The sequence below is a fragment of the Macrotis lagotis genome, chromosome 1 (assembly GCF_037893015.1).
Source record: "Macrotis lagotis isolate mMagLag1 chromosome 1, bilby.v1.9.chrom.fasta, whole genome shotgun sequence".
Lineage (NCBI taxonomy): Eukaryota > Metazoa > Chordata > Mammalia > Peramelemorphia > Peramelidae > Macrotis > Macrotis lagotis.
In genome coordinates this window covers 168,780,888-168,795,323 of record NC_133658.1, presented here as the reverse complement: position 1 = coordinate 168,795,323, position 14,436 = coordinate 168,780,888, and the positions used below count along the sequence as shown (strand labels likewise).

The following is a 14,436-nucleotide window of genomic DNA, read 5'->3' as shown; positions in this document are numbered from 1 at the left end:
GGATGGGCTTTGCCTCCATCACTGGATATAGGCTTTGCCTCCATCACTGTATATAGGTTTTGCCTCCATCGCTGCATGGGCTTTGCCTCCACCACTGGATGGGCTTTTCCTCCATCAGTGCATGGGCTTTGCCTCCATCACTGCATGGGCTTTGCCTCCATCACTGGATATAGGCTTTGCCTTCACCACTGGGTGGGCTTTGCTTCCATCACTGCATGGGCTTTGCCTCCATCACTGGATGGACTTTGCCTCCATCACTGGATATAGGCTTTGCCTCCATCACTGGATGGGCTTTGCCTCTATCATTGCATGGGCTTTGCCTCCACCACTGGATATAGGTTTTGCTTCCATCACTGCATGGGCTTTGCCTCCATCACTGGATGGTCTTTGCCTCCATCACTGGATATAGGCTTTGCCTTCATCAGTGGATGGGCTTTGCCTCCATCACTGGATATAGGCTTTGCCTCCATCACTGGATGGGCTTTGCCTCCATCACTGCATGGGCTTTGCATCCATCACTAAATATAGGCTTTGCCTCCATCACTGCATGGGCTTTGCCTCCATCACTGCATGGGCTTTGCCTCCATCACTGGATATAGGCTTTGCCTTCATCAGTGGATGGGCTTTGCCTCCATCACTGGATATAGGCTTTGCCTCCATCACTGCATGGGCTTTGCATCCATCACTAAATATAGGCTTTGCCTCCATCACTGCATGGGCTTTGCCTCCATCACTGGATATAGGCTTTGCCTCCATCACTGCATGGGCTTTGCCTCCATCACTGGATGGACTTTGCCTCCATCACTGGATATAGGCTTTACCTCCATCACTGCATGGGCTTTGCCTCCATCACTGGATATAGGCTTTGCCTCCATCACTGGATGGGCTTTGCCTCCATCACTGTATGGGCTTTGCCTCCATCACTACATATAGGCTTTGCTTCCATAACTGCATGCGCTTTGCCTCCACCACTGGATGGGCTTTGCCTCCATCACTGGATATAGGCTTTGCCTCCACCACTGGATGGGCTTTGCCTTCATCACTGGATGGGTTTTGCCTGCATCACTGGATACAGGTTTTGCCTCCATCACTAAATATAGGCTTTGCCTCCATCGCTGGATGGGCTTTGCTTCCACCACTGGATGGGCTTTGCCTGCATCACTGCATGGGCTTTGCCTCAGTCAGTCGAACCTGGGGGAAGGCCCCAGCTTGGGAAGGTCCGGGGGGCTATCCCCGGGGTGCCGCCCGCAGGCCAAGGCGCGTCTTCGGGGAATAAGAGCAAACAAGAGTACAAGAGCGGCCCCTCCACCAGCCACCGAGGAGCCTGCACCTCCGGCCAGGGAGGGTGGGGGGGCGTCACTACCCCAACACCCCGCGGAGTGGCCTCCATTCTAAGGGGCCTGAGAATGCCTTAGGCCCCGCCCCGCCTCGCGGTTGCCTAGCAAGCCGGGGAGAAGACCGGAAACACTTCCTCTCCCACTTCCTCCCCTTCTCCCAAGGTCTCCGCCTCGGACTCCTGCTTTTCTGCCCCTGCCGGAAGTAGAGGGAAGCCAAGGTTCACTTCCGGCGGGGACTCTCGGGCTCGGTGTACGCTTCTGGGACTGGCGGGTGACGAGATGACCACGCTCCGGGCTTTCACCTGTGACGACCTGTTCCGTTTCAACAACATGTGAGTGAGGCGCGGGAACGAGCGCCGCATCCGGGGCTCTGGCCCTCGCGGAGCTCCGGCGGGAGCCGGAGCCGGAGCCGGAGCCGGCCGGTTCTCGCCCTATGCCGAGCCAGCCAGGGGCTCGCGGCCGTCCTCGCGATGCTTCGGCGCGGAGAGAAACCGAGGCAGGGGGCGGGGCGCTCAGCCAGCCCCGCCCCCTCGGCCCGCCCGGGAGGATCCCCGGGCCACGTGATGCAGCGGCGCCAGAGGCTTGTTAAGCGCCTGCTGTGTACCTGGAGACTCCGCGCACGGGCGCGCAGACAGGCTGCCCGGCCTAGGGAGGGCGAGGCGGCAGGTGGAGCCCGGGCAGGGCCCAGGAAGCCGGCAGAAACTGAGGCGGCGGGAAGCGCCCTAGAAGCCCAACAGGGCTTTGTATTGGACCTTGACCGCTGCAGCTTATTGAGTAGGCAAATCTTAGTTTGAGGAAAATACTGTATTATTATTATTGTTATTATTATTATTATTTTTGCAAGGCAATGGGGTTAAGTGGCTTGCCCAAGGCTAGGTAATTATTAAGTGTCTGAGGCCGGATTTGAACCCAGGTACTCCTGACTCCAAGGCCGGTGCTTTATCCACTACACCACCTAGCCGCCCCTACTTTATGTATTTTGAATGAACTACATAATGTCCGTGTTTCCCCTCCTGGAATTTAAGACTCTTGTAGGAAGTTGCCTTTTTAATTTGTATCCCTGGCACTTAGTAAGTGATTAACAGATGCTTGCTGATTGAATCCCAAAATAACCCCATAGGTAGGACAAATAAATTTTATTATTTCCGTTTTACAAGTGAGTAGAAAAGTGATACATGATCACAGAGACATTTAGGAGAATTACTTTTTCAGCAACTTATGGAATGTATTAAAGGGAGAAGAAATCATAGAGGAATACATTTGTTAGAAGACATATGTTGTCATGTGAAATATTGGCATGGACCAGGGTAATAATGGGAATGAAAAGGAAGTAATGAGTGGACTCAGTAGACTTCAATGAAGAACGGTCAGTAGAAATTTGTGACTGATTACAAATGGAAGGAAGGAAAAGGAGGGCTGAAAAATTGCTCTGAGGTTTTTTTAATTTTGGGAGAATGACAAAAATTGGGAAGTCAGAAGGTTCGAAGAAAATCTAGTTACAGATTTAAGGTGATTGTAGGGCATCCTGAGAAATTCATTAGAAAGTTGATGTGTAATGACCATATGGGAGCAGTCAGAACTGGAGGCATATATGGGAATTATTCTTATAGGAATAATTTACATGTAGGAATAATTATTGAAAACAGTGAAAGTGGTTCAGTTCTTCAAAGTAGAAAGTGTAGGTGGCAGATTTCATAAAGGTAATGATTGATCCTTGGGAAATGCCACTTTTGTGCGGTGAAAGGAAAAAAGAGAAGCCAGAGAAGGAAACCAAAAAGGAGTTGATAAAAAAAAGGATGATATGAATGTTGAAGAGAAGTCAAGCCATCTTCAGTGCCTGGAAACCAGGTAGTACTCAAACTGATGGCACAGTGGATTAGAGCCCTGGCCTTGGAGTCAGGGGGATGGGAATTCAAATTTGGCCTCAGACAATTTGACATTTATTAGCTGTAGGACCTTGGACAACTTCGATTGCCTTGCATCCAGCACCATCTCCAGTTGTCCTGATTCATATATGACCACTAGACTTAGATGGCTCTGGAGGAGAAAGTAAAGCTAGTTATTTAGCACCAACAGCCCCTCACTCAAATTCAATTCATGTGCTTTTCATGGCATCATCTCCCTGATATCATGATCTTCTTTGAGAATAAAGGACAAACATTATTATTATTATTATTATTATTATTATTATTATTATTATTATTATTATAACTAAATAGGTAAGACTTGTGTTATTACTCTGTCCAAGAAATTCTAGTGACCTCTAGAATAGAAGACAAACTTTAGATGGAATGTGTATTTTCATTCCAAAGCACAACTCAATTGCCACCTTCATTTGTAGTCTTTTTATCCTGTTTTAGTGCTCTTATGCTTCATCAAAATTAACATGTATTTATTCTGTCTGAACTTATCTGTGTATATGTCATTGCCCCTCAGCACAATGTAAGCTTCTTAGGAACAGTGATTGTTTGGTTTTTGTCTAGGTAAGACTTCTTTGTGTTGGGTGTTAAAATATTTCACTTGAAATAAAGAGGCAGAAATTTAAAGGAAGGATGGATCATCAGCATCAAGCAGAAAAGTCCAGGATTATCTCATTTCCTTGAAGTTCATATTTCATCTTATCCCTTTGGGTAATAATTTTGCTGCAATTTAGAATAAGGTCCTTGTTAGAAAATTTTGTTAAAATTGTCTTGTGATGAATGAATAAACAGAAATCTTTTCAATTTCCTGATGGTTTAACTATGTTATAACAATGTTCCTTTTTAGAGAGGGGTTTCTGTTTACATTCTGTGTTTCAGATTGGATCTTGAATTCATTATTTTTTTCTTGTGGTATTTTAATTTAGTGTCAGTATGTTTAGCTATCTATTAATTGCATTTCATTGCAAACATTTTTTAATTTTAATGTATCTTTTGGTTTCCTTTCAGTAATCTGGATCCACTAACGGAAACTGTATCCTTTAAAAAGTGATTGGATAATGATTTGAGGCAACCACATAGACAATTTAGAAAATTTTCCTCACCTAATATTGTTTGATATAGCTTTTTTTGCTATGTGCCACTGACTTTTCCTTGTTTGTACCATACAGAGGGGGAGAAGAGGGGGAAATTCAACTAGTGTTTGTTTGCTCAAGAAAACATTTTATAAATATTTGTAATTTGTAATGCACATACAAATACATGCACTCACACATAGGGATGCATGCATGCACATATATATGTACAAATGAATATATGTGTATGGATGTATCTGTGTATTAGAGGCAGCATAATATAGTGGCTAAAATTTTGGTCTTATAGTCTGAAGACTTCCTAAATAAGTATTTGAGTTACCCTCATCAAATCACTTAAACTCTGTATGGCTCAGATAATTCCTTAGAGTTTTATCTGAGATCACCACTCATTTGGGAGTGTTATCTGTATATCCACAAATTTGTTTCACATTTTCCCAAGTGCTTAGAAGAAACTTAAATAAGGAATAAACAGATATCATAATTTTTCAAAACAGGGAAGTATAGAAAACTATTGAATTTTTAACTAGTTAGTACTGAAATTAAGATTTACCCAGAACTTTTGATTCTCTGTTGAGATGTTTTAGTTTCCCTCCTTGCCTTCCCTGCCTGCCTTGGGTTATTTCTTTGAAATCTTGTCGACTTAATTTAAGGCAATAAAATTTATAATAAATAAATTTAAATTATCTTAGAAACTTATATCATTAACCTGGGATGATTAATGATATTAGTATTTAGTGTGCCCAGAATATAGATAACCAGTATTAGATGATTCAGAGTAGTAAGTGAAAATACTACCTAGCTTTATATTTTAAAGGAGACACTTTTTAATAGCAGGTTTTATGTTCTGTAACAATCATTACATTTGCAACTTAACATGGCTGCAGTATGGGATACCATTTTATTTACAATATCTCGCTCACTGGCCTGAGTATTTCATAGTTGCAGAAGCACCTGGTGGCGAGCTCATGGGTTATAGTAAGTAGATACTGTACATTCTACTATTATAGTTTCTTTTTGATAGGCAGGATATTAGGTTATTTATTACATTGTAAAAGTAAATCAGAGGTATGAACTGAAAACATTGTAACCATGATAATGTTTTAACAGAATCAGTAACTGTTAACCCAGATAAATTCCAAAAGTTATGTCAGTTTAAACATTTTTTATCAGTTTTCTTTGAGAGAAAGATGCTAACACAATTCTTAAATCATTGCTATGATTCTGTTAGTAAATGCAGCTTTTGTTGGCAGTTATGGGTAAAGCAGAGGGCTCAGTAGCCAGAGAAGAGTGGCATGGTCATGTCACAGCCCTATCAGTTGCTCCTGAATTTCGCCGTCTTGGTTTAGCTGCTAAATTAATGGAACTACTGGAAGAGATTTCAGAAAGGTGAGATTTTACTTTTCAGATGCATTTAATTACGTAGAAGCTTCAACAGAAGTCTTGAGTAGAACTATAACCAAATCAAGACCTACTAGTTCTCTTTCTCATTCCTTGCATCTAAAGCAAGGAAATGTTGCAAAGAAAGGGAAAAATAGTTATTGAAGGAAAAATAATTTTACCTGGAAAAGGTACTGTATCCTAAAGAAGTGAAAGACAGAAAGTAACATCTACTTTTGGAGCAAAGCCCATTGACACTAAGGAATGGTTGAGGGAAACCATAGTCTGTAAATGTAATAATTTCATTGTTCACTAAAAAATGACAAATATAAGGGATTCAGAGAAGAGTGGAAAGATTTATGAGAAATAAGGAGAACTGAAAATACTATATAATGTAAATGAAAAGATCACTAAAAGAAAGGCAAATAAGGGGCGGTAGGTGGCATAGTGGATAAAGCACCGGCCCTGGAGTCAGGAGTACCTGGGTTCAAATCTGGTCTCAGACACTTAATAATTACCTAGCTGTGTGGCCTTGGGCAAGCCACTTAACCCTGTTTGCCTTGCAAAAACCAAAAAAAAAAGGCAAGTAAGCTAATTAGGGAACCAAAAGACAACACCCTTCTCATGGCAGTGTCTAGATAGATGGTAGTGTGCATTATGAAGTCATGATGGTTAGATAATTTTGCTTATTTTTTTCCATTGTCACAAGGGAGAATTTAATGTAGGTGGTAGGGCAGGGGTTTCCAGAAATGTGATATGAAAATATATATTTTTAAAAATGCAATTTTATTCCAACTTGTCAAGTTTTTAACATTCAAAATTTCTTTATAAGATTTTTGAGCGGGGTGGCTCAGTGTCACAGTGGGTAGAGCACTGGCCCTGGAGTCAGGAGTACCTGAGTTCAAATTTGGCTTCAGACGTTTAATAACTACCTAGCTGTGTGGCCTTGGGCAAGCCACTTAACCCCATTGCCTTGCAAAAATAGAAACAACCCTAAAAAAAAAAAAAGATTTTTGAGGGGTGGCTAGGTGGCTTAGTGTATAGAGCACCAGCCCTGGAATCAGGAATACCTGAGTTCAAATCTGTCCTCAGACAATTATAATTACCTAGCTGTGTGGCCTTGGGCAAGCCACTTAACCCCATTGCCTTACCAAAAAAAAAAAAACCCAAAAGATTGAGTTCCACATTTTTCTCCCTTTTCCCTTTCCTCCTCTCGAGACAGCAAGTAATCTGTATATAGGTTGTACATATACAATCGTGTTAAATGTATTCGCATATTAATCAAGTTGTGAAAGAAGAATCAGAAAAAAGGGAAGAAGTCATAAGAAAGAAAATACAAAAACATGTTAAAAAATGAAATTAGTCTGATCTGCATTCAGACTCTGTAGTTCTTTCTCTGAATGCAGATGGCATTTTTTTATCACAAGTGCTTTGGAATTTTGTTTGATTACCCTTTTGTTGAGAGGAGCTAAGTCTGTCATCATTTATTATCACACAGTGTTGCTGTTAATGTGTCCAGTGTTCTTTTGGTTATATTCACTTCACTCAGCATCAGTTTATATAAGTCTTTCTAGGTTTTTCTGAAATCTTCTTGCTCATGATTTATCACAGAACAATAGTATTACATCATATTCATATACCATAGATTGTTCAATCAATCTCCAGTTAATGGGCATATTCTCAGTTTCGTTTTTTGCCACTACAAAAATAGCTGCTATAAATATCTTTGTACTTGTGAGTCTTTTTACCTTTTTATGACCTCTTTGGGATACAGATCTGGTAGCAGTATTGCTAGATTAAAAGGGACTGCACAATTTTATAGTCCTTTGGACATGGTTCCAAAATTGCTCTCTAAAGTGTTTTGACTCAATTCAGAATTTGACCAACAGTGATTTAGTGTCATGTTAGCCAATCTGGTAAATATGAGAATTTAATTTTATTTTTGATGTCTTTTTTGTTTTCTACTACTTTTCATTTCCAAATAATCCCTCCCTGCAGTGAACCATCCTTTGTAACAAACATTAAAAAAAGGGAAAAAAAAGATAGTTCAGTCAAACCGGCTGTTTATGATAGTATATACAATATTCCACTCCCAGTTTTCTGCCTCTTAAAGAAGAAAGTGAAATGCATTTTCCCAGCACTTTACTGGATAATTAAATAAGGTGAAGGAAAGGAAATGGGAATGGGAACTCAGGAAGTAGGTACTAGTATTCCCATTTTATAGTTGACACAGAGGTAATTAAAAACTGAGGGATTTGCCCAGGGTCATAGAAGACTTGAGACCAGATTTTAAATATGTCTTCCTGACTCCAGGACCAGTGTGCTATCCACTGTGCACCTAGTTGCCTCTGAAAGTAGGAGATAATGATCTGATAAATCCTTTGAGTCACAATGGAATGAAGAGAATATTAGATTCATCAGAAGGGACAGGATGAGAAATAGCTGCAAAACGTTAATAGCCATTCCAGTAATGGAGTCTATGTTCATATTGAGAATTAATCAAAATTCTCACCCAGTTAAGGTCAGTAATATTTTGAATTAAAACATTTGGAAACAGGAAAGAAAATATTTAATAGGACTAATTAATTTAGATATTACATTTGCCAGTGAAACTAGAATAGAAAAACGATCAAATGTGTATCATCATTCATCATTCTAGAGTGATGTGGGTTTTTTAGGGTTTTTTTTTTTTTGCTAGGCAGTGGGGTTAAGTGACTTGCCCAAGGCCACACGGCTAGGTAATTATTAAGTATCTGAGGCAGGATTTGAACTCAGTTACTCCTGACTCCAGGGCCGGTGCTCTATCCACTGTGCCACCTTAGCTGCCCCTAGAGTGATGTTTATGGAGGATCATTAGATAGGCAGTTTTGAGACCTAAATTCAAGTACTCTGCCACTAATTAGTGATATGGCCTTCAACTCTAGCCCTAATTTTCCCTGTTTTTCAAGTGTTGCTCCTTTAAGATCCTTCCTACATTCTAAAATACTGTACATATTTGAGTTACTTTGATACTTTGAAAATTCCAGGAATTCTTTGGTACTGTTACATTCTCTACTAATTTGGACTGTAATCCTTTCAGAGCTGCTGTGGTCAAGAAAAATCCATCACTTTAGGTGACTATCTGCTATTGAGCCTTTCTATAATTAACCAGCAGGTTCTTTGGTCACAGATAACAGACTGTTGTCAAGCTAATATTTTATTTTATTTTTATTCTTTTGAGCTTTTGCAAGGCAAAATGGGGTTAGGTGACTTGCCCAAGGCCACACAGCTAGGTCATTATTAAGTGTCTGAGGCTGGATTTGAACTCAGGTACTGCTGACTCCAGGGCCAGTGCTCTATCCACTGTGCCACCTAGCCGCCCCTTAGCTAATATTTTTTTTTGAACTTAGAATTTTTACTTGACTGGTATAGTTTTTGAGAATTCAGTTACCTCCATCCAGCCACAGTAAGGCATCCAAATAGGACTTTATTTAAAGTTAGCGAAATTCTCTTAATTTTGAAAAATATATTAATATCTAAAATATGTATTTGTGCTTCATAAATGAACTTTTTATTTTATCAAAATTTAATTGGACAAATGCCTAGAATTAAAATACAAAGGTAATTTTTGAAAATTATAAAGTAACCACCTTAGGGAAATGAAAGTTGTTTTAACTTTTTAGTGAACATTCTAAGATTGTATTTTTGATTTTTTAAAAATTAAGTAGCATGCTGTAGTGGATAGAGAAAGCAGGCTTTAAAGCCAAGAAGACTTAGGTTTAAGACCTGCCATTGACATCCAGACTGTTATACTGGGCAAGTTACTAGTGCTCTAGGCAGTTGCTGCCACATTTTTAATACATAACACTAATTGCAGAGAAGGTTGCCAACCTGCATTGGTAGAGGAAGTTTCCTCCCCCAGAAATTTCCTAGACTAATGAAGTCACGAGTCCAATCCCAGTCTCTAAATGTTAATATCAGTGTAAGCTAGTTCCATCTCTTTTCTGTAAAATGCCTAGTAGAATGCCCCAAATCTTATGAAAATGTATATTAATATGATGTAATATATTATCGATTAATTGATATACCTATTCTTCAAACTGGAGGTTTTTGATAGAATTGTTGTGAGAATCAAATGAAATATGTGAACAAAATTGCTTTTGTAGCTTTTAAGGACTATATAAAGGTAAATTGTTAGTAATATATTCATCACTATATATTTGTGTTGGTGTTCAAACTATGGTAAAAACAAAAATGTGAGTATTTTATGTTTTTACTCTGTCTATGAAAATTTTACCACATAATTTTTCTTTTTTTTTTCTTTTTGTAAAGAAAGGGTGGATTTTTTGTTGATCTCTTTGTAAGAGTGTCAAATCAAGTTGCAGTCAACATGTATAAGCAGCTGGGCTACAGTGTGTATAGAACAGTAATAGAATACTATTCTGCAAGCAATGGAGAGCCTGATGAGGATGCTTATGGTAAGCATCATGAAAATTGGAATGAATCACCATACTCACTTGAAGTTGTTCAGTAACAGTATTCCTGTTTTCTGCATGATCAACTAGTTAGCAAAATAATTCTTTGAGAATTCTGGTTATAAACTTCAGTTAGAGTATTTAGGTTATTCAATATCTTTTATATAGTTGCTCCTTTTACTATGAGTCTGTTGTCAGTTTGTGTTTTGTGGGTATATTCTTACAGTTGGAGTTTTCTGACTATTAGGACTCTCTTCTGGAAAGTAATAAGGTGTTAATGATTTCGTTGAGAAAAATCACCATTTCTCTCATTGGTTATAATTTTAAACCATTATTCTTCATACTAGAAATTTTAAATGATCTTAAAATTTTTTTCAGAAATGTTTACACTTAGTTTTGCTTATCAACAGATATGAGGAAAGCACTCTCCAGAGATACAGAAAAGAAATCCATTATACCGTTACCTCATCCTGTGAGACCTGAAGATATTGAATAACTCTAGGCAGTGGTTCTTGGGCAGAGGATGCTACAGATCATCTTTTATGGACAATATTATTTTTCATTGGAAATTTACTCCAAAAAATCAATTTCAGACCTGTGTTTACAGGCGCATCTTGAAGATCTTTTAGGAGAAAAATAATCACTTCATATCTTGAAGATTTAAGTAAGAAAATACTTTCTATATGGACTTCTTCATTTAAACCCCTAAGTCCCAGGCTAGCACATTAATTAAAAAGGTAGGTAGGCCACAAGGGAAAAAGACATTCCATTATCATGGTTCATTGTATTAGGTAAGTACTAGGGAAATACTGGCTTCATTTCTCTTATAAATTCTGTGCCTAAGAATCACTGCTGCCTCTATTTTTTGATCTTCATATTGAATAGTTAAATGAAGCTTTAAAAGCGGTTGTGAAAAACTCAAATGTATAAAGATAAAATGTGTAATAAAACACAAATTCACTATGTGAATGTTGTATTCTATAAAATCTGTGTTCGTGATTGTAATCTTACCTAATAAACTTTGGCTAATTTGAAAACCAATTTTCAGAGTTGAAAATGGCAATTTATGAGTCAATCACATGTAGATCATATGGAGCATGTACATCTTATTATGTCTGATTGATTTGACATATTTTTTTAAGTGTGTGACTCTAAACAATGGGAATAGGACTTTCCTGACCTTTTTTCTATAACAGTTCCAGTCAGTTGTCTTCTCCAGATCTTGTTTCTGTAAATTGCATCCTTCATTTGTGGCTGTTGCCTTATTTATCCATGCTGTTTGGTGCAAAAAGTGCCCAGATCTTAGGCTTAAAGAAAGTGAGCAGCATTTTATTTTTGCCTTAACTTCTCTATTGCTTTAAAGATGTCAGTTATCCAATCAGTATGTGAAAGAAAGAATTATGAGGAATTGTATGGGGTGAAGGAGTTGTAAAAAGCATCGCTCTTAAAATAATCCTAAAGGAATTGAGACTTATCCCTTGGGGAGACAGTGTGGTATATTGGAGAGAGCTGGATTTGAAAGGGAGGACTAGAGTTCAAATTCCATTTCTGTCCATGAAAAGTTATGTGATTGCAAGTTATTTTACTTCTCAGCCTTAGTTTTTCTGCAAAATGAACTACATGAACTACCAGGTCCCTACCAGCTGTGATCTCATGATCCTTTCTATATTCCAGTGGGTTTTCAGCATCATAATATGTGGTTTATTTAATCTTGGGTCATCTTGAAACACGTGTGGGGTGTGTATGCATGCACGTGTACATATATATATGTATAAAACATGTTAACACATAACTTAGAAACATCAAAGATAAATGTTCTTTACAAAAACCATTTATATACTTTTAGAGAAATTTTTCCCTACTGAAAGTCAAAATCCATATTACAGAACTTTGTGTATTACTTAGCTGTATAGCCAAAATGGTTAAATAAAATTAAAATGGCAAGAAGAAATCCTTATAATCAAATTACTTTGATAAATATTCTATTTTTCTAAAATCCAGAGCCTGAAATTTAGTTTATTCATACCTAAACTGAAATGTTTTTGAAGGGTCCTGAATTTGTTATTTCACTTCCATATGGAGAAAGCCATTTTGATTCCACTAACAATGCTTACTTTACACTCATCATCTAATAGAATAATTCTGCTTTTGTTGCTTGTGGTTTAGTCCACCTGACTTTATGACTCATTTGGAGTTTTCTTGGCAATAGTTTGTCATTTCCTTCTCGTTTATCATGGGGGCAAACAGTGACTTAGGCAGGGTCATACAGCTAGTAAGTTTCTGAGGCTAGATTTGAACTCTGGAATCCAGGCCTAGCACTCTTATCTGCTGAACCACTTAGCAACTCCACAACAATTCTGTGAATTAGTGAAAATATTTTCCTTATTTTTCTAAAGGCTCAGAGGAGTTGTATGACTTGCCCAAGGTCATACAGCCTTTCTGATGTCATTCAATAATGCTTTTTAGATCACAGAATGTCTCAAGTCAATAATTATGCATTAAGACACTATATACCTACTATTCCAGGTACTAGGGAAAGTAAAGATAAAACATTCCTGTCCTTGAACAAGATAGCAGTTTTGGTAAGGGATGGTTTTTGATTTCATTAGTGTGAATTAGGGTAGCTAGGTGGTGCAATGGATAGAGCACCAGCCCTGGAGTCAGGAATACCCGAGTTCAAATCTGGCTTCAGATACTTAATAATTACCTAGCTGTGTGGCCTTGGGCAAGCCACTTAACACCATTGCCTTGCAAAAAAAAAAATCTTCATTATTGTGAATTGCTGGGTATGGAAATGACCTTCACTAACTTCATCTATAACTCATGAGTCCTAGTCTTTTAAGAGTGTGATACAGGGTAGCTAGATGGTGCAGTAGAGCACTGGCTCTGGAGTAAGGAACTGAGTTCAAATCCGCCAGTTGTCTCACCAAAACAAGTGTCATGAGACACAAGTGACTTGTCTGATTATATAGTGTGTGTGTGTGTGTATACACATTTATATATATCATCCTCAAGCTCCATATAAAATTTTCTTAAACTTTAATATTTTTTTTCTTAGTGATGTAATATGCAGGTCTTGAACTGAAAAACAGCAATACTGGCTGTGGTTCAAACCAATAACCTCTATCTTCATATTCTTATGTTGGTAGATGTTGGATATCTCATTTTAAAAAGTTCACATTGCTGGGTTAAGATTTCATTCCACCAACTAAACACTAGATGGAAAGTGAGGAAGACAAATTGAAATCTAGCTTCTTTATAGCTCTCTGACCTCAGTACTGGTTATTTAATCTCACCTCCATTTCTTTATCTCCCAGATCTGTCATGAGGATAAAATGATTATGTTGTAAAGTGCCTTGCAACCTTTAAATGCTAGGTATTATTTAATGTAAATCATATCTGAGTGTTTAGAATATTGGATTTGGTGCCAGGTGAGCTTTACTCCCTCCTCAATTATTAAATTATTATGTGACCAGAGTTGGTGATAGGATTTGAGGATAGAGGTTATTGGGTTAACTACAGATCTTTTACAAAAAGATCAACAAAAATTCCACCCTTTTGAATTATTTCAGCACCTGGTATCACTAAAATATCACTACTTACCTCCAAGCTTTATGAGAAAATTGCTGTTTGTTCCTGGAACACAGGACACATGATGCTCCTTCTCTCATCTTTGCCCTATCCTTAATGCCTGGAAGGCTCCCTTTCTCATCTCTGCCTATTGACATCACTCACTTCTTTTAAAACTCCATTCAAACCCCATCTTCTGGTAGAGGCTGCCCATGCGGCCTTCCATCTACTCTACCTATATTAGGTGTTCTACATTTTATCTCTCCATTAAGTCACAAAGTTTCTTAGAGAAAGGACTAATTTGGTCAATTCTGCCCTTTGTTTTTGTATGTAGTGCTTAGGCAATATTCCACAACTGATATAAATGCAAACTTATAGCAGTATTGGATAGATCTCAACCTCTGTTGATATTTTGAACTTACAATAATGTTAATTCCAGCATTCTTTAATATGTATTACCTTTAAAAGCCAACACCAGTGTAGGGCTTTAAGATCTGCAAAGTTTTTATATGTATTATTGTTTCCTTGATGAAGTAAAATAACTTGACTGAGAGATCGGAACTCAAGCTTTCTGATTTTAAATTGAGCTCTTTGGCTTTCTCTAAAGGTTCATATACATTTAAAAATGGCATTTTTAGGACCTAGGAAAAAATATTTTCATCTTCTTTTCATTTGTTTAAATTCA

The 14,436-nt window shown here is 38.2% G+C and overlaps 1 protein-coding gene across 1 annotated transcript; it reads left to right on the top strand.

Moving 5' to 3' along the window:
• Window positions 1–1,499: 1,499 nt before the first annotated feature.
• NAA20 (N-alpha-acetyltransferase 20, NatB catalytic subunit) lies at window positions 1,500–11,150 on the top strand. The gene is made up of 6 exons (XM_074209351.1): window positions 1,500–1,669; window positions 4,265–4,289; window positions 5,235–5,325; window positions 5,601–5,736; window positions 10,039–10,184; window positions 10,592–11,150. The coding sequence occupies exons 1-6, from the start codon at window positions 1,617–1,619 to the stop codon at window positions 10,675–10,677; spliced, it is 537 nt and encodes a 178-aa protein (XP_074065452.1). The 5' UTR covers window positions 1,500–1,616; the 3' UTR covers window positions 10,678–11,150.
• Window positions 11,151–14,436: the final 3,286 nt, after the last annotated feature.

Coding starts and splice junctions, on each gene's coding strand:
- NAA20 (XM_074209351.1), top strand. CDS start 1,617: ATGACCACGCTCCGGGCTTTCACCTGTGACGACCTGTTCCGTTTCAAC. Junction 1,670..4,264: donor CTGTTCCGTTTCAACAACAT/GTGAGTGAGGCG, acceptor GTTTCCTTTCAG/TAATCTGGATCCACTAACGG. Junction 4,290..5,234: donor TGGATCCACTAACGGAAACT/GTATCCTTTAAA, acceptor ACATGGCTGCAG/TATGGGATACCATTTTATTT.